The 22959-nt window shown below is 36.1% G+C and overlaps 1 protein-coding gene across 2 annotated transcripts in view; it reads right to left on the bottom strand.

The window, feature by feature from the left end:
• Positions 1 to 20438, bottom strand: part of LOC142354397 (WD repeat-containing protein 26-like) — a 46952-nt gene extending 26514 nt beyond the window's left edge. Inside the window, exons 1-5 of one of the 2 annotated variants that reach the window (XM_075406675.1) lie at positions 19651 to 20438; positions 12793 to 13075; positions 9626 to 9813; positions 8952 to 9224; positions 6324 to 6450 (exon numbers count right to left, since the gene is read on the bottom strand). In XM_075406675.1, the coding sequence (XP_075262790.1) occupies positions 6324 to 6450; positions 8952 to 9224; positions 9626 to 9813; positions 12793 to 13075; positions 19651 to 19768 (989 nt within the window). In that variant the 5' untranslated portion in view covers positions 19769 to 20438. Of the gene's footprint in view, positions 1 to 6323; positions 6538 to 8951; positions 9225 to 9625; positions 9814 to 12792; positions 13076 to 19650 lie in introns of both variants that reach the window. The other variant, XM_075406674.1, reaches the window with a different exon arrangement.
• Between the last annotated feature and the right edge of the window lie 2521 nt (positions 20439 to 22959).

Here is a 22959-nt window from a genome sequence, read left to right as displayed (position 1 = left end):
ACAAATTCATTTGGAACACCAAACATGATACACATTTTCAAGCAATTAAAGATAAAGTTGCAAACACCACAGAAAATACACACTATAATCCTCACTTGGAAACACGGATCAAATGCGACGCTTCAAGAGCGGGTTTAGGAGCAGCACTAGAACAACGTTCGCCTTCGGGATGGCACATAGTTGCACTTGCGTCTCGTTTCCTCAACTCTAATGAGGAACGTTATAGTATTAATGAACTCGAATTATTAGGTGTGGTGTGGTCTGTAGAATATTTTAAATATTATTTATTTGGCAAATCTTTCACAATTATCACAGATCACCGAGCATTACTATCCATTATGAAAGAACATAGATCAAATAAATCTGATAATAGTAGATTAACACGCTGGATTGATCGTCTTTTACCTTTTGATTTTATTATTGAACATATACCCGGTGCAAAAATGGGGCTGGTAGATTATATTTTTCGCCAACCAAATCAAAAAGCAAAAGTTACAAACAAATATGACGAGGAATTTGCGGTAGCAACAATTACCCGCATTCGTGACGCGATTGCAGCAATTTATGTAAATACCACACCACAAACCTGTCAATCACAGCACTTTAACAGCGTTCCTCACACAAATTCCACACGTGCCTCGCATCCTGGCTTAACAAACAATTCTCAATTGCTTTCTGCCATTAATCGAAATACAACTCAGTTGCTTCTTGAAAACTCTGCAAACGCAGCACAATTCCAATCTCTCTCTACCAGTAATACAAAACCAGTTCAAATCCAGTCTCAATTCAATTGCCCCTCATACACATCACATATCCTTTCAATCAGTAATCACAAAATGAGCAGCTCTGCATCTAGTCCGCAAACTCCCCCTACACACAGCCGGGTCACATTCCAATCTACCCCCAATTCCAATACCACCCGCTCATCAAATGACGGACAAACTTCCCCCAACTTAGAATTGTCAAAAGAAGAGGTCTTTGAGAACAACTTGACGCAACTCTTCACAAAGGGATTCTTAGCAGTTCTCAACAGTAAGGACGCTGCTCTAAAAGAAGTACGCTAAGGAAGTGAATCCTTACCTCTTCTCGTACTGGAGGGATTTGCATGTTCGCTCGGGATGTGTTTGTGTGGACGAACGCGTTGCGATTCCACACTCAATTCAAGACGCGTTCTTGGAAAGCCTCCACTTAACGCATCCAGGAAGTTGGGGCATGATAACGCTCGGGCAATACGCGTTCTGGCCGTATATGCACCGAGAAATTTTGAATAAAGCGGCCACGTGCAAGCCTTGCACTGATATTGGTAAGAATCTTAAACCTGTTATTCCGGCGTCTAAATGGAAACCTTTATTGCCATGTACAGAACCGAATGAAGAAATACAAATTGACTTTGGAGGTCCCATCACTAATGAAAAAGATCAAGATATCTATTTTCTTGCATGTATTGATCGCTTTTCTAAATATCCTTCTGTAGAAGTAGTTGATAAAGCTAATGGACCCAATGTTATTAAATTTCTAGATGACTAAATTCAAATTCACGGTGTCCCTCAAAACATCAGATTAGATCAAGCACGTTGCCTAATAGGTTATAAAGTTAAAAACTTTTGTAAACATAATATTAGCATTATCACTGCCCCAGCAAACGATCATAGAGCTATAGGATTAGTGGAGCGTTTGATAAAAACTATTAAAAGACGCTTAGGCTGTATGAAATTAGACACTAGAAATAATACATTCACAATTAAAGAAGCAATTAAGTCAATTGTATATCAATTACGTATTTGTAAACAAAAGACAACAAACGTAACACCTTTCCAAGCACATTTTGGAAGAAAGCCAAATACCACTAAGTAATATAAGTACAACACCTAAATCATCTAATCTATCATATGAGAACATTCTTCACCACTATTTAGACGCTGATACTGTCCCGGTTGAAGATTACTTGGACGAAAATGGATGGGTGACGGGTGATCGCAGTGACATTTTGATTGACGAGGCCATGCAGAGGGCTCAGGTAGACGCGCGTCGTCGCTACAATGGCGATCACAACAAGTCTGTCTCCCGCTTCATTCTGCACCCAAAATTGAATAATCCAATCCCCCGGACAGAGCAATCACTTGACCTAAAGTTGGCCCGGAAGGTAACGAAGCGCTCGAAACGAGATCTTCGCGGACTCTGGGAAACTCTGGCCCCCGGCAGTACAGTGGTCCGTACATCCAACACAACTACAGTCATTAAGGAGCCAGGAGTACCGGAAGTCAGTGTACGCAATAGCGATATTGCTAAGTTCGGCACTCGTGCCGAACGCAATACTGATTTATGGGAGTATGCTAAACGTCGACCTTTGCCGTATGAAAAAACGACCGAGGAAAAGATCGCACAACACACCAAAGAGTTGAAAAAATTTCGCGGAGAAATTAAAATCCGTCATCGCCCCAATCAGTCTGATGCAGCATCGGGAGTCTCGTCTGCAAACAGAAACATCTCTAAAGCGATGGCGTCTAGAAAACCCCGAAAACCACAAGCAGGAGGCAAACGTTCCCGTACTACATCTACCACACTGAACACCTCTAATGCATCATCAGTTGCTGCCTCCTCTGCAACATCATCAGTTGCCTCTCCCTCAACTTCCTAAACGTAATCGCCGCGCGCCTGACTATTACGGATTCGAAAAATCGGTGTGTTCTTTGAGTGACGATTCAGCTGCTCCCGTATCTAAAAAACAAAGACCCGCAAATCCTGTGATAGAAACTATTATACAAGAAGAAGCAGCACAGCCTCCCGTTCCATATACGGAGTATGAACTGCGAGTGGTGAGCCCTCCTGCACCCCCTCCAGTGGGAACATGGTCACCCGTGGATTATGATTATGACGATTATGCACGGGAGATAAGTATGAGCGTCTTTGACGCCGAAAACCAAATTTAAACCAAAACTAATTAAACTTTCATCATTATTTGTTCAATTGTCAAAATTTCAATCTTGTAATTGTTGAGTTAAATGTGGAATGGTATTACTTTTCCACTCATTTTTATGTTTAGTGTTTACCTTAAATTTGTGTTCGTGTTGGGTATTCTTTGTTAAATTTGATGTTGCTAATATAGCCATATCTTCGATGTTATACTTTTGCTGGATTCGCATCGCGAATGTGCTTTAATTTAATTTGCGTGCATACATTTTACGGGAAACGATTAACCGTTTACATTGTTCTAATTTATTTCACCATTCGAGCCACTTTTCCAATATTCATCATCCACTTGTCTGTTGTTGCTCATAACCTTTATTATTTATACTAACCAGTACATATGTTAATATTATCATAAATTTTTCACTGTGTAGTTTAAAATTTTGCTCAGCCCAGGATATGTGGTACGGTTGTACCTTATTTTAGTTCATATTCATTAAGTTGTACTAAATAATTTATTCTTGTCCTTGTCAGACTAAAAGTCATCATTTCATAATACAAGTAATTTACCGCCGACTAAAAAAACAAAATTTCAGATTGTTCACATCGCCCACTTTTGATTATTATTCATTCTCTTGAATCTTGTTTCTGAATTAAGTTGCATTCAATCTAGTCTGTTTTGCATTAGTCGAAGTCCTATTGGATTTGAGAAGGAAATCCACTCTCAGTAATTTGGTCTGCATTAGCAACACGATTGCTACTAATTCTAAAAGTGGTAATCCACTAATTCAGTAAAAATTGTATTCGCGCCTCGAATCCACTCACCTGAATCTAAGTGGATTACTGACACAAATTGTATCTCTACAGTCAGATATCACAGACCCATACACTTCAAACACGATAAAAATTTTCAAAAATTGAAAAAATTGTTAATTTTATCCAAAAATTACTAAACCTGGAGTCATAGAAAAAGATTACCATTCCGTTAACTCCAGAAACTATGCAGCAGCTTATTATCAAACCTTGGATGAGGTTCGAGGGCCTCTGTTGCCGGAAAAAAACCAAAAACATGAAAAACTGCATATATTTTAAAAAAAAATTGCTTAAATTCATGATTATAAAATCTTGAAGAACATTCCATTACATCTCTAAATTATGCAGTAAAATATTATCAAAACTTAGAGGAAGTTCCGCGGCCCTTGAGGCTAGAGAAACCTAAGAAATGACAAAAAATTTCAAAAAACTTCAAAAAATTGCAAGTTTTATAAAAATAAATTGCTGCGATATTAAAGAGATGAAAATTAATCCATGACCAAAAAAAACTTTTCCAGTAACTTAACTATCAAACCCTAACGGAGGCTTTCCGACCTTCGAGGTTTCAAAAAATCTGAATAGTGAGCATAAATGTCAAAAATTGGAAAGAAATGGCTAAAAATATCAAAAATATGCTGAAATTCGTGATGTTAAACTCTTGCAAGACTTTCCATTTAATCTAAAAAATATTCAGTAACGTATTTTCGAACCCCTAGAGGAGGTTCCTTGGCTCTTGAGTCTAAAAAAACCTAAAAAACTTAAATTTAAAAAATTGAAAAAAAGCAAATTTTATCAAAAAATTGCCAAAATTTGTGACAGTAAAAAGTTGAAAAACTATTCCATGGCCATTAAAATTTTCTCAGTAACTTATTATCAACTCCCTTAAAATGTTTGCTGGCCCCTGGGTCTGAAAAGACCTGAATAAAGAAAAAAATGTCAAAAATTTTGAAAAAATGAACGTTTTGTCAAAAAATTGCTAAAATTCGTGATGTTAAAATGTTGAAACCATTGCATTACCACTAGAAACAATGGAGTAAACTATTATCAAACCCTAGAGGAGGTTCTTCGACGCCTAGGGCTGATAAAAATCAAAAAATGTTAAAAATTTTCAAAAAGCTTGAAAAAATTGCCAAAAATAAATTTGCGTTTGTAGCAAGCGGTTGTTCGTCAGTAGCTAGCCACGGGGGGGGGGGGGGGGGGGGGGTGCACTGGGGCAGATTGGGTGTGGGGGAAACAGTGGGGTGGGGGGCAACAGCGCGGTGGGGGTGGGGCAACAGTGGGGGTGTCTTCAACCTCTAAGAATCGCCCTTCACACCATAAGTATAAGTATAAGTCTCCTAAACACTTTGAGCTGAAACAGAGCTGAAAGGCTCTAAGAGAATTTAATGCCCGCTGGGCGCTACCTGTTTATCCCGTTTTTGAGGACGAAAAACCAAAAGCGTCAGACAAAAAATCGATCAAGCGAAAAATTGCATAAAAAAAGACCGACAGGACTAATATAATTGCGACAAACTTCGTTTGAGAGTAATTAGAATGTGAAAAAATTTGCACGTTTTGTCAAAAAGTGCTAAAATTCGTGATGTTGAAACGCTGAAACCATTCCACTACTACTAGAAACTATGCAGCAAACTACTATAAAACCCTAGATGAGGTTTCTTGACACCTAAGGCTGAAAGAACAAAAAAAGACAAAATTTCAAAACTCGAAAAATTGTAGAAATTAGTATAAAATAGCGTGTTTTTAGCGATCAGTTGTTCGAACGTAGCCACGGGGGGGTGGGAGTGCACCGGGTGGCTGATGGGGAGGGAGGGGGGTGGTCAACAGTGGGGTGGGGCGACAGCGCGGGGGGGGCAATAGGGGGTGGGGGGGGGGGGGGGGTCAACAGTGGGGGGGAGGGGGGGGGTTGGTGTCGTAAACCTCTAAGAACCGCCCTTCACAAAGTATGTACAAGTCTCTAAAGCAGTTCGAGCTGAAACAGAGCTCAAAGGCTCTAACAGCACTTAATGCTCACTGGGCGCTACCTGTTTATCCCATTTTTGAGGACGAAAGTCAAAAGCGTCAGACGAAAAATCGGTCAAGCAAAAAATCGCATAAAAAAGAACGACAGGACTAATATAATTGCTACAAACTTCGTTTGAGAGCAACTAAAAACTAACAAAGGTCATAATTGCTCTCAAACAACGAGCGTAGCAATTTAATACTGAGGGTACAACAAGGACCCTTCCGACCAAGGAAGTGTTCAAATACCCCGACCTCCACCGTAATAGACTGAAGCATTAACCACTCGACTTTCAATACCTTCTACTAATTTATCATACAATCGCCTGTGCTTTAGCAAAAGATCTAATTTCTGAATGAGAGCAATTTGGGTTACGCACAAATCAAAAAGTCAAGCGTGAAAAAGTCACTCGCGAAGTGGATTCGGAAAGAATGTTCGAGAACAAAACGGACAAGTAAAAATTGTGCATAAAAAGACGCACCCTGTTACAATAATGTGCTTTTCGTCCGAGAGCTATTAATAATAAAACAATGTCATCCCCTATAATCTGCCACAATACAAAAATCTTGCGCAAATTCAAGAATAGAGACAATGATAGACTAACTTGTGGTCTGTTAGAAGCGATAGAGAAGATTGGTAAGAATTAGAGTGGGAACTGCTTGTGCTACATTCTGAAATTCGCGTCTGAGAAGACGTTGATGCTCCCACAACACCTCCACCATCTCCACTATCTGATAAAGACAGGAGCCCATTGGACATAGATTTACCATGCGTACCACTGCAGTAGTTGTCTCGGTTATTACCAGCGGCATTTAACCCTAAACAAAACATAGCTGCATATATGAAACATACCCGGCAGATTGCCGGAAAATAGCCGCCGTTGATTCCAATAAGCATGATTGGGATTGAAATAACAGAAGATATAGAAAAAAAAGATTTTTGTACAAAAACATTTTTTTAAGTCCGATTTATTTTGATGGCATTTCGTTGTTGAACATACTTCTGTTTCTTAGAGAGAGGCTACAGGGGCTACTATCAATAACAATAAGCATTAAAGATGGTAAATAAGACTTATAGGAACGACGTTCAAATAACGGGCATCTAAAATTGGGCTTTATGGGTTTATCCCGTTTCTATTTCTGACTTCAATTTTTATACTGACTCTGTTCATTTTGAATTGCTTTGCTGAGCAACTGATGTTCAAATTCACTTTTAGCAGAATGAGAGAAGAGAGAAACTAGCCTAGAGAAGTAAAAAAGATTTCACGCAAAATGTTGAAAAGGCGGCAAAATGAGGTAAAGCGAAACATTTTTTTATTCGACGAAGTAAAAAAACATAGCAGGACAAGTCCTGACGTACAATTCAAAGAATTTTCATTGAATAAACAGAAAAACTAGACTTAGAATGGACTATGAGTGAATTGAGAAAACCATTTTAGAAAAAAAAACAGATAAAAAAATAAGAAAAATCAATGTCAAAATGCCGCATGTGAACCAAAAAAAAACCACTAGCGAGAAATGAAAAATTAATTCAAACAAAAAACTAGGTCTAGAATGAGCTGTGAATGAATTGGGAAAACCATTTAGAAAAAAAATCCGATCCAAAAAATCGAAAAAACAGTAAAAATCAGATTGAAATTGCCGCATGTGAACAAAAAACCACTACCGAGAAACCGAACTTTTGTTCAAACACCATTTTCGCACTCTACTTTAAAATTAGATCGAAAAAAATTCACGCCGCAAAACCACTCGCTTTTTCGCTCCATTTCCTGTTTCGGCATGACCAAAATCACTACTCCAATTTGACTTCAAAAATCATGATAAAGCATTTAAATTCTTAGCTCCCTGATGGCCCAACTTTTGGTTGTTCTTTCAAAACAGGAAAAACGAGAATAATGCACTTAATAATTTACCATTAATGTAAATTTTAGCTTGGATATGTAACCCTTTTTAACAGTTAGAATATTAGTTATTGTGTGAGTGAAAATAACATTGAGAATATCAGAGTTGCGAAGACACAAACAGGTAAAAAAAATTCAATCAAAATCTTTGACATGGTATACTACAAAAAAAAAACTTTTTGCAAAAAAATTCATTAAAAAAACCAAAATATTCAAATTATTCTCAACTAACTTGCATGTATGGAATGTAACTTAGCTAATATTTTTTGCGAAATTAACAGATCGTGTTGCATCAATGTTAAGAAGCTTCTAATTTTTTTCTTTATTACTCATACCAATAATTATTTCGAAATAACCCTGAAAACCAAAATTGGTCTCCTAAAAATTGCGTTTTTGCAAAAAAGAAGCCAAATTTTCTTCATTCATCCACATCAAAGGTTGAACAAACACCTGGATCTCCTGGATTTGAAGTTGCTGTTTATAACATTTCTGAAGTTTTTATTTTCTAAAGTTTACATTTCTACAGATAAAAAATTTCATAGTGTAAACTACCCCCGATTTGTTTTGACTGTGAAAGAGTAAATCCCTCTTTAAAATAGACAATCTGACTATTTCTTGGGGGATTTCAGTTTACGGATTGTTTTTAAGAAAAGCACGGTGGCCAAGCGTTCTCTGCTGAAAAAAAGTTTTCATAAATGCTCGGCTGATCCTACATAATGAGAGCTAAACCAAAAATTTCAAAAAAAAATGGCCAAAAACGACCTAGTTTTATGAAGTTTTCAATCTTGATTTCGTAGCACATTTTACTGTTCTCAAGCCTTTCAATTGTCAAGCCTTTTCCGTTTGTGCTACCCCAGTACTTTATGCACCCCCCCCCCCGTTACGGAGCACGGGTCATTTCATTGTAAATCATTATGCAAAAATATGGCACGTGCGTCATATACTATCTTTATAACACCCCCACCCACACACACACAAACACCACAAACACAAACACACATTCGCTATTTCGCCGAAGAAAGTCGAAATCGAGGAAAGCAACGTGAAACTGCATCAACCAACTAACTATGGACGAATTGCTCTTGGAAGACTGGCAGCAGTGCGGTTCTATTAATGTAGCCTGCTTTGATCCTGGAAGGGGGTATTAGAGGAGAACCCAGTGAAATAGTGAGAAAGTCAGGGAAATCAACTTAAGTCGAAACTACTCATCGGCCTCCGCAAATGACTCACAGATTCGGCAACTAATGAAGAAAGCTTAAGATTGATGAGGCTGGAGCTACAGGATGAGAGAGGCTTAACAAGTTAAGTTGTTGATGTCAAATGAATGCTTACCAATTGCAGTGTTGGTACTGGTACTACTGCACGATGTGTGGTGTTGGTGGCTGTTGAGGTTGTTGTGATGTTGGTCACCGGCTGCGAGTGGTGAGAACAAGTTTGAAGTTGTACCACAAGAAGTACTGTTGGACATGGCGTGATACGTGCAGTTACTGATCTGGTACTGCAGTGACTGTTCAACTAGCTTTCTCAACCTCTCCCTCGGAAGCATTACATCTGGTGGGAGAAACTCACCCAGTCTGTCTACCAACTGTGTTCGCGATTGCTTCCCTGAAAAGAGACTAATTCATTAGGAATTTTCACCCTTTTTGCTCCACTCTCCGCATCCATTTACACCATCTCCCCTTTTTATTCAACATAGATTAAACTATGGGCTATTGATACTAAACCATTATTTAATCAGCTTTCATAAATCATCAACTTATTAAGTGTTTTTACACTTGTGTTCAACAATATACTAAGACAAAGCAAATTTACAGACAATCGGAACAGCGTTAAAGGAAACTATACTTCAAACAGTATGAACAGCTATGAAGCCTACGACGTTCTTCAGTGCCTTCAAATATTCACTTCGATCAAAATCATATTCAAGCTCGGCGTCTGGCTGCTACCGCATACATTAAAGACATGTGTTCAATATGGCTACTGGAAACACAATCAAAACTATCTACCTTTTCCGGGCCAGTGTGCCGATTTTCGGACATCTTCAGGAGTTGCAAACATGGCGAGAGAGGCAAGATGGTGCGAACAGCTAGACCGGACCGGGATGCGACTTATGTCTCCTCGGAGGCACTTCACGGCATCAATCACTCGCCCTTCGTCAAGTAACTCCAGAAATTTCTGCTCATATAGAAGATACCTAAAAAAAGAGAACTTCGTCTTCTGCATTAAGAACAATTTCACCGCCCGGATGGGCTTTTGGAGCAAAATTATATCACGTTGCCTCATAATTGCCGTAATCCTGTATCTCTTCCTGGATTCCTCTTGCATAATGCGTAAGAGGAGTGCATTCGGTTCCTTTTTAAGTTGAAAAAGAAGAAACCTATGAATTGAGCTAATTGATTCTATAAAGAATGATAAAATTATCACATTATTTTGGGAAAACTTAAAACAGTGTAATTTTTGATCAATTTTTTCCTCGAAATAATTTTTTACAACAGCAAGAATAACAGATTCCTTGGTTATGCAACCAAAGTTAGAAACATAGTCAACTTAGAAACAAGATCTAATACATGTGAAAATTTAAAGGAAATAATTATTTAAAGGTAAAGGATTGACCTAAAAATATAACGGAGGGTAATAAATGAATTCAAGCACACCAACTCGGCTGCTGAGAGGAAGAAATTGCTAAAAAAAGTAACGCTCTGAATTTTTGGCGCCTGATTAAATGGACGCAACAACGATTTTTCTTTTTAAAAAAAGTCCTCAATAACAATTCATAAAATTTGCATCAACCAAACAATAAACTGAATTCGTTAGCAAAGAACTGAAACCAATAAATAGATTTCTTCTGGCCTTTAAACAGTAGACAAGACATATTCAATGAGACTAAATAGTTGAAACAAGACAACATAGCCGACAGGTTGCCAGAAAACCGTTGACGCGCTAGAAGCACATCGGGATTGAAACAGAAAAAAAAGAGATAGAAATTGACAAAATTTTTCTTAAGTTACGAAAATTGTTCTAATTCAGTGTGCAGTTTCAGTTAGATTCTAAACATACACTTACTTCAGCTTCTAAACTGAACGGTATCAAGCTTAGTACTAACATCAGCTATCAATCGCTCTAACTTTGATAACCTAATTCAAAAAGACATAAGGACCGGGCTTTATCAGTTTATCCCGTTTCTTTTGATGCTACTCTTTTGACATTGACCGTATGCACTAAATTACGTAAATTAATGCTTGAAAGAACTTAAAGCCCAATCAGTTGAAACAGTGAGTGAAGTAGGTCAAAGTCAAACGTGAAAATCGTGACTTATGTAAAACGAAAAAAGTGATCAAAAGGTAAATCGAATTAAAAAAAACATAGCAGTACAAGTCCTGACGTACAATTCAAAGAACTTTCATCGACTAAACAAAAAGCTAGACCTAAAACGGACTATGAGTGAATTGGTCAAAATTGAGTCAATGTCAAAATGCCGCTAAGGAGAACAAAAAACCACTAGCGAGAAAAAAAATTTGATTCTAACAAAAAACTACGCCTAGAATAAACTATGATTTTTACTACGATCCAAAAAATTGATAAATTAGTAAAAACCCAAGTGAAATTGCCGCACGTGAACAAACCACTAGCGAGAAATGAATTTTTGTTCAAACGCCATTTTCTCACTCTTTACTTAAAAATTAGAGCGAAAAAATTGCACGCCGCAAAATCAGTCGCTTTTTCCTTCCATTTCCTGCGTGCCCAAAATCACAACTTCAATTTGACTTCAAAAATCATAAAAATGTGTGCAGATCTTCGATCTGCGAAAAAGACAGCGCCCTAATACAATTCAAATTCTTTGAATTGTAAAATAGGAGAGCGCCTAAATAATAGCCGTTGGAGAGGCTGACGGCGGCTATTAAAAATTAGGAAACACGTGGCGCCGAAGTCATACAACCATTTACCTAGAAAAATCAGATAAGTTTAATTTTTCCCAATCATAATGCCAATTAGATCTGTAGAAAGACAAAAAAATGAACATTAAATAAGGGCAAAACTTTTATGTTAAATGTTTAATTCTTACATATTTAAAGGTGTTAAATTCTTCAAAAAGAAACAAGTCAGAAGTCATAAAACCAATAATCATAAACTGAAGAACTAATCAGATTCATATCATCCTCATTCGAAAGCCGTTCAGATCTGTCATTAAGGAACGAAATAGTGGCAAGACAAAAGGCACACGATCAATATGCAAACCTGAATAATAAATATTTTTTAGAACCAATTGTCTTTCAGTCTTAATAACGATAGCTGCACATTGAAGGATTTAAAATATTGTAAATATAAAACAATAGAACACAGTTAGCATATTTTATTTGCAAGCATGAAAAAAACAGCAACCAGTCTTCCTATTTAAAAAACCCAAAAAATGATCCACTCTATTTATAAAACCAGTTTTTTTTAAAAAAAATCACGCTCTTAAACTGTTCATTTTTGAGCTCCCTCTACCACTCCATACTGACTTCCCATTGATAAAAAAATGTATAAAGAGACCACAAAAAAACACCGACCTATTTTTTTAATTATAAAACAATCGACTAACATCGAGAGAATGGCTCTAACGAACTGGGGCTTACGGTAGCTAGTATTAGGTAGGGAAGGGCGCGAGGGTGGTTGTAGTGGGGCGCGCAAACCACCAGATGGATGAGGGTTGACGTGGGAGGGGAGGGGGAAGATTAAGAACCGCCCTTGACACCATGAATCAATATCACCACCACAATTTTGGTGAATCGAATAATAAGAGACTAGTAAGGCGTAAGGCTCTAAGAGAGCTGCTCAGCCATTTAAAGGCCTCAGGGATTCATCTGCTTGTCTCGTTTTAGAGGACAAAACGTCGAATGGTCAGATCAAAAATCGGTAAAGCAGAAAATGCATGAAAAAAGATCGCAGATCTAAAACAATTGCCACAAACTTCGTTTGGGGGCAACTAAAAACCTCGATGAAAGAAATTTCGCGGCTAATAATTAACATTGTATTTTTCGTACACAAAAAACTCAATCTTTCCAGCAAAGTTGGGAGGTAACACTCTGAATTCACTTGCAAGATTGTGGCAAGATTCTGAATCTTTGAATCTACTTGCAAGACTACCAAGTCCTTCAAAAGATATTTTTAAATTAAGAAACGAGAAGATTACCTCATTTTGTGTTGATGGGTGTGATGTGAAATGACATTTCTAAGCTCTTCTAAGCAAGACTCGGCCAACTTCCAGTTTCCATTGAGAACGTGTCGTCTCAAGTTGGTAGCCGAGGGATGCTCTAAGGTGCACTGGGACTCCCTGGTTAAGCAGTTGGCTGTTTCGGTCAGACCTATCTCAGTGAAGAACTGTCCGATGACACGTAACATCTCTTTGTCTCGCTCTGTGTATACTTTGGGTCTTGTAGATCGACTGTGCCCATTAGTTATTGGATTAACAGTGCCTTAAACAGCAAAACCCAGAAATATTTTTTTATTTTTTCTGCTCAGGTATGCGTAAGTAAAATACTACTATTGACTACTAATACTCTGTTAATAAACACTTCAAAAAATATTATAGCAGCTCTAAATTTATTATCTCTTATTCTAACATTCGTTACATTGTTTAAAAGCATTAGACGCCAACTGACTTCACCTCTTTTCTTGGAAGAGTGAAAACTCAAATTATTACCTTTTGATATAGAACTGTTCAACTATTAATTAGGAAACTCGAGCATTACAAGCACTCCTGTAAAGGAATGGAATCGTCACATCAGAAGAAAAACAGGTTTCAAAGGTATTCCTAAAAACTCATGACTCATTTGCGAGCTAAAAAGTGTTATTTTTAAAGGATCAATATTTTTTTCAAAAACAGACGCTGCAGTCGATTGCTAAAATAATTCCTATCTGATTCCTTATCTATGATGAAAAAAAATTTTTTGAAGAAAATTTACCTCCAAAGAATGCTGTAAGCTCGCATCGCAAATTTAATTGAGTTTGCAAATTACTTACATGGATTCAGAAATAAATTTATCAGAACACAGGCCCTAACCTTGATTTGCAAAACTGCAAAAATTGCATATGGCAAAAAATAATTTTGATTTTAGGCTGAAACCAACTGCTTATAAAATTAATTTATTTGCTCAAAAAAGTCGCAACCAATTGATCTTAAGTGCAGGCAAAAAAATAGCCTGAAGACTTGAGAAAGCTGCTGAAACTTATAGACTACCAAAACTATGACATATTCTAGTGATTATGCAAAATAAAAGACTGGTGGATCCTTATTTTTTTATCCAAGACACTGAATAATATGGCTTCCCTACTCAAAAAAAAAGATGGCAAAATAATGTAATTGCAAGTGAATGATTTCTTACCGTTGCAAAGTTATGGAAGTGAGCAATCTAAAAAATAACGCATTGGTTCTCTTCTTTTACCCTATTAACATTAGAGCGTGAAGAAATTTCGACATTAGCGTTAGAATTGATGACACCCAAAAACACCCCAATTACAAGAGGGAAAAATATAATTCATTCTGCCCTGAAGTTTATCAATTACAGAAGAGAAAAAAGGTACAATTACATTAACAGAGAAGGCAGATCACCGCAATAGACTATGGGCCGTAGAATATAGATAGAATAGGATACAGAAATGAGTTGGTAGTCCTCAGCCCATATATAGAACCTATTTAAAAAATTCAAATATTATAAATTGAAAAAAAATTGAAAATCCCAGGGATTAATACATTTTTGTCACAATGCTTTTGTTGTGCCCTTACATCACCTTAATACTAATATTAAAAGTGATGAAATTGTGAGGTAAGTCATTTATGATGCATCAACTTTAGTTGTGATTCAGTTAAAATTCACTGCTAATGACTGTCAGAAATGACTTAGAACCTATTTGCAAAGCAGTTAGAGAGCGGTAAAAAAGGTTATGAAAACGTTTGTTTTAAGGTTTGCAGCATGAAGAAACGTAAGACAAAAAATCAGCCCCCGTTGACGAAACAAAAAACGGGACCAATACTGAACTACAAAAAAAAGATTTTCATTCAAAAAACCTGTTAATTTCTTCTAAAACACAAGATTAAAACACAATTGGTAGAAAAAAAATGTACAGTTGAGAATTCATTAATATTAAAAATGAAATTAACAGTCATGTCAAATTAGTCATTTAAAAACCTTGACCTTAATTTAGTAAGAGCGAGTTCTTGCCAATATGCTTTGAAGCGTAGATTGAAAATTGAAGCTATAAAGTCAAATGTTCTCAATGATATTTCGCATAACCTTTAGTCACTAAAAAAAGAAAGAAATCGACTCTGGCTCTTAGTTACTGGATTAGCAATGCCTTAAGAAACGAAAGATAGAAACAACTCTATTATATTTTTTCAGCTCAAGTAAACGTATAAGTAAAATACTCTCCTGACTATTAAAACTCTCTTAATGAACACTTTAGAAAAAAACTGTAGAAGCTCTACCTCTGAACTTTTATCTTTCATTCTAACATTCGTCACAGGTTTAGATGCCCAATGACTTCACCTCTTTTCTTGGAAAAGCGAAGACTCTTCATCTTTTGATGTATTACCTTTTGATGTAGAACTCTCAAACTATTAATTAGGAGACTCGAGCATTACAAGCACTCCTGGAAACGAATGGAATCGTCACATCAGAAGAAAAACAGGTTTCAAAGGTATTCCTAAAAATTCATGACTCATTTGCGAGCTAGAAATTGTTACTTTTGAAGGATCAGTATTTTTTTCAAAACTAGACGCTGCAGCCGATTGTTAAAATAATTTCTATCTGATTCCTTATCTCTGATGAAGAAAAAATTTTGAAGAAAAATTACGTCCAAAGAATGCTGTAAGCTCGCATCGCAAATTTAATTGAGTTTGCAAAATACTTACATGGATTCAGAAATAAAATTATCAGAACACAGGACCTAACCTTGATCTGCAAAATTGCAAATGGCAAAAAATAATTTTGATTTTAGGCAGAAACCAACTGCTTATAACATTAATTTATTTGCTCAAAAAAGTCGCAACCAAATGATCTTAAGTGCAGGCGAAAAATAGCCTGAAGACTTGAGAAAGCAGCTGAAACTTATAGACTACCAAAACTATGACATATTCTAGTGATTATGCAAAATAAAAGACTGGTGGATCCTTATTTTTTTATCCAAGACACTGAATAATATGGCTTCCCTACTCAAAAAAAAAGATGGCAAAATAATGTAATTGCAAGTGAATGATTTCTTACCGTTGCAAAGTTATGGAAGTGAGCAATCTAAAAAATAACGCGTTGGTTCTCTTCTTTTACCCTATTAACATTAGAGCGTGAAAAAATTTCGACATTACCGTTAGAATTGATGACACCCAAAAACACCCTAATTACAAGAGGGAAAAATATAATTCATTCTGCCCTGAAGTTTATCAATTACAGAAGAGAAAAAAGGTACAATTACATAAACAGAGAAGACAGATCACCGCAATAGACTATGGGCCGTAGAACATAGATAGAATAGGATACAGAAATGAGTTGGTAGTCCTCAGCGCCATATATAGAACCTATTTAAAAAATTCAAATATTAAAAATTGAAAATTGAAAATCCCAGGGATTAATACATTTTTGTTACAATGCTTTTGTTGTGCCCTTACATCACCTTAATACTAATATTAAAAGTGATGAAATTGTGAGGTAAATCATTTATGATGCATCAACTTTAGTTGTGATTCAGTTAAAATTCACTGCTAATGAGTGTCACAAATGACTTAGAACCTATTTGCAAAGCAGTTAGAGAGCGGTAAAAAAGGTTATGAAAAAGTTTGTTTTAAAGTTTGCAGCATGAAGAAACGTAAGACAAAAATTCAGCCCCAGATGAAGAAACAAAAAAACGGGACCAATACTTAACTACAAAAAAGGATTTTCATTTAAAAAACCTGTTAATTTCTTCTAAAACACAAGATCAAAACAATTGGTAGAAAAAAGGTACAGTTGAGAATTCATCAATATTAAAAATGAAATTAACAATCATGTCAAATTAGTCATTTAAAAACATTGACCTTATTTTAGTAAGAGCGAGTTCTTGCCAATATGCTTTGAAGCGTAGATTGAAAATTGAAGCTATAAAGTCAAATGTTCTCAATGATATTTCGCATAACTTTTAGTCACCAAAAAAAAGAAATCGACTCTGGCTCTTAGTTACTGGATTAGCAATGCCTTAAGAAACGAAAGATAGAAACAACTCTATTATATTTTTTCAGCTCAAGTACACGTATAAGTAAAATACTCTCCTGACTATTAAAACTCTTTTAATGAACACTTCAGAAAAAAACTGTAGAAGCTCTACCTCTGAACTTTTATCTTTCATTCTTACATTCGTCACAGGTTTAGATGCCCAATGACTTCACCTCTTTTCTTGGAAAAGTGAAGACTCATCTTTTGATGTATTACCTTTTGATGTATAACTCTCAAACTATTAATTAAGAGACTCGAGCATTACGAGCACACCTGGAAACGAATGGAATCGTCACATTAGAAGAAAAATAGGTTTCAAAGGTATTCCTAAACTCTTGACTCATTTGCGAGCTAAAAAGTGTTATTTTTAAAGGACCAATATTTTCAAAACCAGACGCTGCAAGCCATTGTTATAATTTCTATCTGATTCCTTATTTCTGAAGAAAAAATAGCTTTTTGAAGACAATTTACCTCCAAAGAATGCTACAAATCGCATCACAATATTATTTGGGTCTGAAATTTACTTATATGGATTCAAAAATAAATTATGTTCATCAGAACACGGGACCTAAACTTGATTTGCAAAACATGTCAGAATAAAATTTTTTTCATTTTAGGCTGCTACCAATTGCTTATAACATTTATTTGCTAAAAAAACAAAGTCGCGACCAATCTGACGTATAGGCGAGAAACAGCCCGAAAGCTGTTGAAACTTTTAGACTACCAAAACAATGATATATTCTAGTTATTATGCAAATTCAAAATCCGGTGGATCCTTTTTTAGCCAAGACACTGAATAATATGGCTCGCCGTCTCGTAAAAAAATCGCAAGTGAGTGATTTCTTACCTTTGCAAAGTCATGGAAGTGAACAGTCTTAAAAAAAAAACCCTGACTACCTTCTCTTAATCTATTAACATAAGCGCCATTTCGACTTGAGCGTTATAATTGATGACAAACAAAAACACCCCAATTACAAGAGGGAAAAAATAATTCATTCCGGACTGAAGTTTCTCAATTACAGAAGAGAAAAAAAGTACAATTACACTAACAGAGCAGGCAGGTCACCACAATAGACTATACGCCATAGAATATAGAAAGAAAAAGATACAGAAACGAGTTGGTAGTCCTCAGCGCCATATATAAAACCTATTTAAAAAAATTCAAAATATAAATTGAAAAAAGTTTTGAAAGAATCGATTCAAGTTCACTGCTAATGAGTGTAACAAATGACTTAGAACCTATATGAAAAGCAATTAGAGAGCGGTAAAAAAAAGTTAAAAAATGTTTGTTCTAAGGTTTGCAGCATGAAGAAACATAAGACAAAAAATAAGCACCCGATGACGAAACAAAAAAAAACGGGACCAATGGTCAACTACAAAATAAAGGGTTTTCATTTTAAAAAACTAGTTAACTTCTTCCAATACATAAGATTAAAACACAATTGGTGGAAAGGAAATGTACAGTTGAGATTTCATCAATAATTGAAATTAAAAATCATATCAAATTAGTTATTTAAAAACCTTGACCTTTACTTTCCTTTAGTGCGAGCTCTTACTAATATGCTCTTATGCTTAATTTTTCTATATGAAAACTAAAGATTGAAATTTGAAACTATGAAATCGACTGTTTGCAATGATAGTTAGGAGAACTTTCATTCACTAAAATACTACAAATACTTAGAAATGACTACGACTGAATTTTTAAACACCATTTTCAAAAAAAAATCAGAGGGGAGGAAGTAAAACTAAAAAAAAACAAGAAGGGCAACGTCACCGTATTTGTTCAAACACCATTTTTTCACTCTTCAAAGTAGTAAAGGTAAACTGGAAAAGTAAACAGTCAAGCGGAAGTTTTAAAAAAGACACGTAAACAAGAATTGCTTCAAACTTCATTCAAAAGCAATTATAAACCTATTGCTATCGACGAATATCAAAGTATAGGTGTAACTAAATGTAAAAAATGATGAGATCAAAACAAGAGCTGTTTTGAAAAAAAAAACAAATAAGATCAATTTGAGAGAAAATGTACCATCGCACTTAACTCTTCCCGTACTCGCGTTGTTTAATTTCTACACAATTAAACAAACTCATTTTTTCAAAAATTTCGAATGGGAATTAAATAATTTCAAATGTTGGGAACTAAATGTCGAAAATGCTTTAAAAAAACAGTTCAAAGCCGATTGCAACTCCGTAATATTTGAGAGTCTTAACATTATCATCTATAATGTGAACAACTCAAATCAATCCTAATCCTTTTAGAGGTCGTTTCCTTGAAAAGGAGCCGAAATTTCTTCTCAACCTCGTTCTCTAGCAAATAAATGTAACTGTTACTTTGCAGAAGAAATATACGATAACAATTTCGAAGCTTACTACTAAAACAAAGTTGATATTTGATTAAACCAAATATAGTAGAACTTATTCGAGAAAGCATAAAAGGAGTTTAGATTTGGAATTAAATTACTAGTACGCGGACATTACGGTAAATCAGATGTTGATACTATAGCACGTGAAAACATAGCAAATACTATGCACCCCCAAATTTGGGTCCCATCTGTGTACAACTTTGGATAACAATCAAGGCAAAACTTCGAAAAATTTACGAAAACAATAATGGATTGTTCCCCATTTTTTTTTCAGCCAATGAGTTGCAATTAATTTCTCCAAATCGCTGAGCTGGGAGCGCAAACGGTATGATCCTTAGACAAATTGGACATTGATGAACAATCTGCACTAGATTGTGAAACAGATGTTTTCACGATCTATTTGAAACTGTTCAAAATCAACAAAACCAAAGTGGGTGGCTCTCTTACCAATTACATCGTCCGTTGAATTCTCATCGCCGAAACCATTTTCACATTCCGTTGCTAGCATCTTTAAATTCATTGCATTTCCGGGCATGAATTCTGAGCGACTCGTGTTTTCCACCATTGTTTCAGAAGTTGCTACGAGCTGTATCGGAGACAAAGGCCCACTCCCTCTGGTCGCTGCTCTAGGAGATAGTTTAGCCTTCTTGAAAGGAAGGCTGTCTTGGCAATCGATAACAAGCTCACTACTACGACGTGCCAGATTTATTCACATCCGTCTGCATCAACTATTATGAAACAAATACTAAAAAATATTAACTTAGTATTAGTGGTTGTAGTAAAAGAGTCAATTCCTTGTTAGGGAAGAAAATAAGAGCGTAAAATAACTTTTACAGATCAAAAAGTAATTAAGATTAGGCTCTGCAAAAAGAGCAACAGCATTTTATATAAAGAACATGAGTTCTCCAGGTCAAAGTATTTAATTCGAGTGCGCAAAAAACGGTCAATTGCAGAGCTAAACTGACGTCTCGACATGTCAAAGTCGATTATCTTCATTCGCATCACATGGTTCGCAACTCGTTGAGAACGATTCAAAAATATTTTCATCCGTCTTAAATTTCTCGTTTTTTGAGTTTGTCCAAATTGTCCAAACTGATGAATTCTTGATGTCGAGCAAAAAAAAATTGCATTGAGATTGCAATAAAACAGCATTTAATAATTTCCATAGAAGGAGTCAATCTGTTCGTATTAGCTGAAAAAAACGGCAAGATCTCCACAAGACTTTCAGACAGTCATGGCAAGACCTTTGTTTACAATTCATTACGCATTCGAGACAGCTGATGAAATTTTTCCAAAAATAAAATTAAAATAATTCAAGGAACTATTCCAGGAAAATAAATTGAAAACTTTTTCCTATATACAATATTCAGCCTATTTGCAACTCATATTTTCATCTGTTATCATTTTCTTTAAAAAACATTCCTACTCCGGATTTTTGCAATTTTGGCCATGTTTTTTGTATTTCTAGGGTTATTCCAAACTTGCCCTAACCCTATGTATCCCTCTTGTGGAGGTTTTGCAAATTTCGTTTTGTCATGCACAAAATGTTTTTGCTTTATGTGTCTTTATCTAGTCAAAATTATAATTTTAACTAAAAATTTAGCGTGAGTTCCCGCCCCCTATATTCATCACGTGTGTTTAGTGCCGGCTTCAGCTTGCTGATGCATATAGCTTCGATAGTCATTAGCTTTTCTACTGTCCGACAGGCGTACAGAATTTATCATTCAATGTCATTCGTGACGCCACAGCATTCATCCAGATGTTGACCCACCTGTGAATCCTTCTTTTGATGTTCTGATATCCTTGTGGTAACATGCCGGCTTGTTGGCCCAACAAAGATGGATCCGCATCCATTACATTTTATCTCATACACCACGAGGGATTTCAGTTCTCTATAGAAAGATGATTTCAGGGTGGGGAGGCATGATCTGAATTTTCGCGCTATATACCCCACTTGCAGTTTGCTTGCAAATTTCTGAGTAAGATTGCCTCGGTATTGTAGAAAAATAGTTGGCTTATCATGAGATCTAGTCCTGCTTTTTTGATGCTCCTTTGGTGTTCTCAATTGGTCTTTACCGCCACCTTTTATCTTTTCTGAAGTCTGGTTCACTATTTTTAAAGACCATTCCTCTGGATACTGATTTTGGGTCCAGCAAGTTTTGTTCTCTTCAAGAGCCTGATCGAAGGCCAGCCAATTAGATGTTCCATTGAAAACCCTGTGAACCGTCCCTTGAATCACATTTTTTTTCTTATGCTGAAGCAGTGCACAGCTGCGAAAATTCAGTATTATTCCAGTGTCAGTTGGTTTTTGATACCAATGACAGGTGATTATACTTTTGCTGCTCTCATTTAGGTTAACATCAACAAAAGACAAATTCACTTCCATCCTAACTTTTTCTAAGGTTGTTGTGTAATGAATTTGCAATTTTTAAGTACTCGTCCGGGTCACCATGAACGTGCAGATAATATCATCCACTTACATTTTAAACCATTTTAATCTCTACACACGGCTCCATTGTCTGTTGATTGCTGCAATATGTACAAATCCAAAAAAACATCCTGCATGTTGGCGTATTTCTCATTCCTTCTCTTTTGGCATTTTGCATGAAACCAGTTTGTGCATGACTCACATTCTACTCTTCTTCCTCGGAAAGTCACTCTCCGGTTACAGTCTTTTAACTTCCCGTTTTGGTTGGATCTGGAGATATTTTCACCGAGCTCTGGTTTTCGCCGTGATGTCTCAAACGATTTCATCAACACGTTTGCTAGTATTACAGCCAGTGATGCACCCATAGCCAGACCATCTGATTGTTCATACCACATCCCATTACATTTAAAATAAACATTTGTCAACGCAAGCTTTAACAAACCTTTCATTGTTGACCTTGGGATCTCTGGAGCTAGGTTGCTTGAATAGAGCGCTCTTAGAGCAATTTCTATAGCCTCTCCAACCGTCACGTTGGTGTACAAACTTTTTACGTCAATAGATACTATCTGCTCGTTATCTTCAAGAGAGAGAGAGAGAGAGACTAGGTCTTTCCACTGCTGAGGTCAACATGCTTATCCCAACACAAGAGCTAATGACAGCGAAGCCTAGATTTACAATTACATGCACGTGTTTCATGCGCGATCCAATCAAAAAGAGGTCATCAGTGTTGTAGCAAAAAAGATGAAATTTTGAATAAAAAATAAAAAGTTGCTTTTTCCAAATGAAAAACGAAATCGTTTAAAATTGATCAGGAGGACAAGCTGTCTATATCATTTTGAATTTTGTCGACTGAGTAAACAACAATTTAAGGTAATCACAATACAGAAAATTCTCTTGAATGTTTTACTGAGATTGTAACATCGTTAATCAAAATGATAAAGAGAAGTGGAGCCAGCACGCTACCCTAGAGGATCTCCTGATGTCAAAACTACGTCAATTGAAAAGCATCCGTCAACCTTAGCAATCGGGTTTCGACCAATAAGATATGAGTATACGAGCATTAAGAGATTATGATCAAAACCTATGCGAAACTGAGAGAGTCAAAGCTTTTTTCACATCAAAATAAACAGTCAAGCATTCGTGAAATGTGTCATTATCAACAAATACTTTGTCCAAGGACAAAAGGAGTTAAATTATTGTGCAACGGTGTTTCAAGATTTCATGCTGTTCACGTTTAATTTCAGAACAGATTGGGAGTTAATGAAGCTGAATAGTAAACGCTCAAAAAAACATTTTTTGCAGGATGGTGATAGGTCTGTAATTTGACA

The sequence above is a fragment of the Convolutriloba macropyga genome, chromosome 15 (genome assembly GCF_964194025.1).
Source record: "Convolutriloba macropyga chromosome 15, txConMacr16.3, whole genome shotgun sequence".
Taxonomy (NCBI): domain Eukaryota; kingdom Metazoa; phylum Xenacoelomorpha; order Acoela; family Convolutidae; genus Convolutriloba; species Convolutriloba macropyga.
The sequence above is the reverse complement of the archived record's forward strand: the minus strand, read 5'-3'. Positions and strand labels throughout refer to the sequence as shown.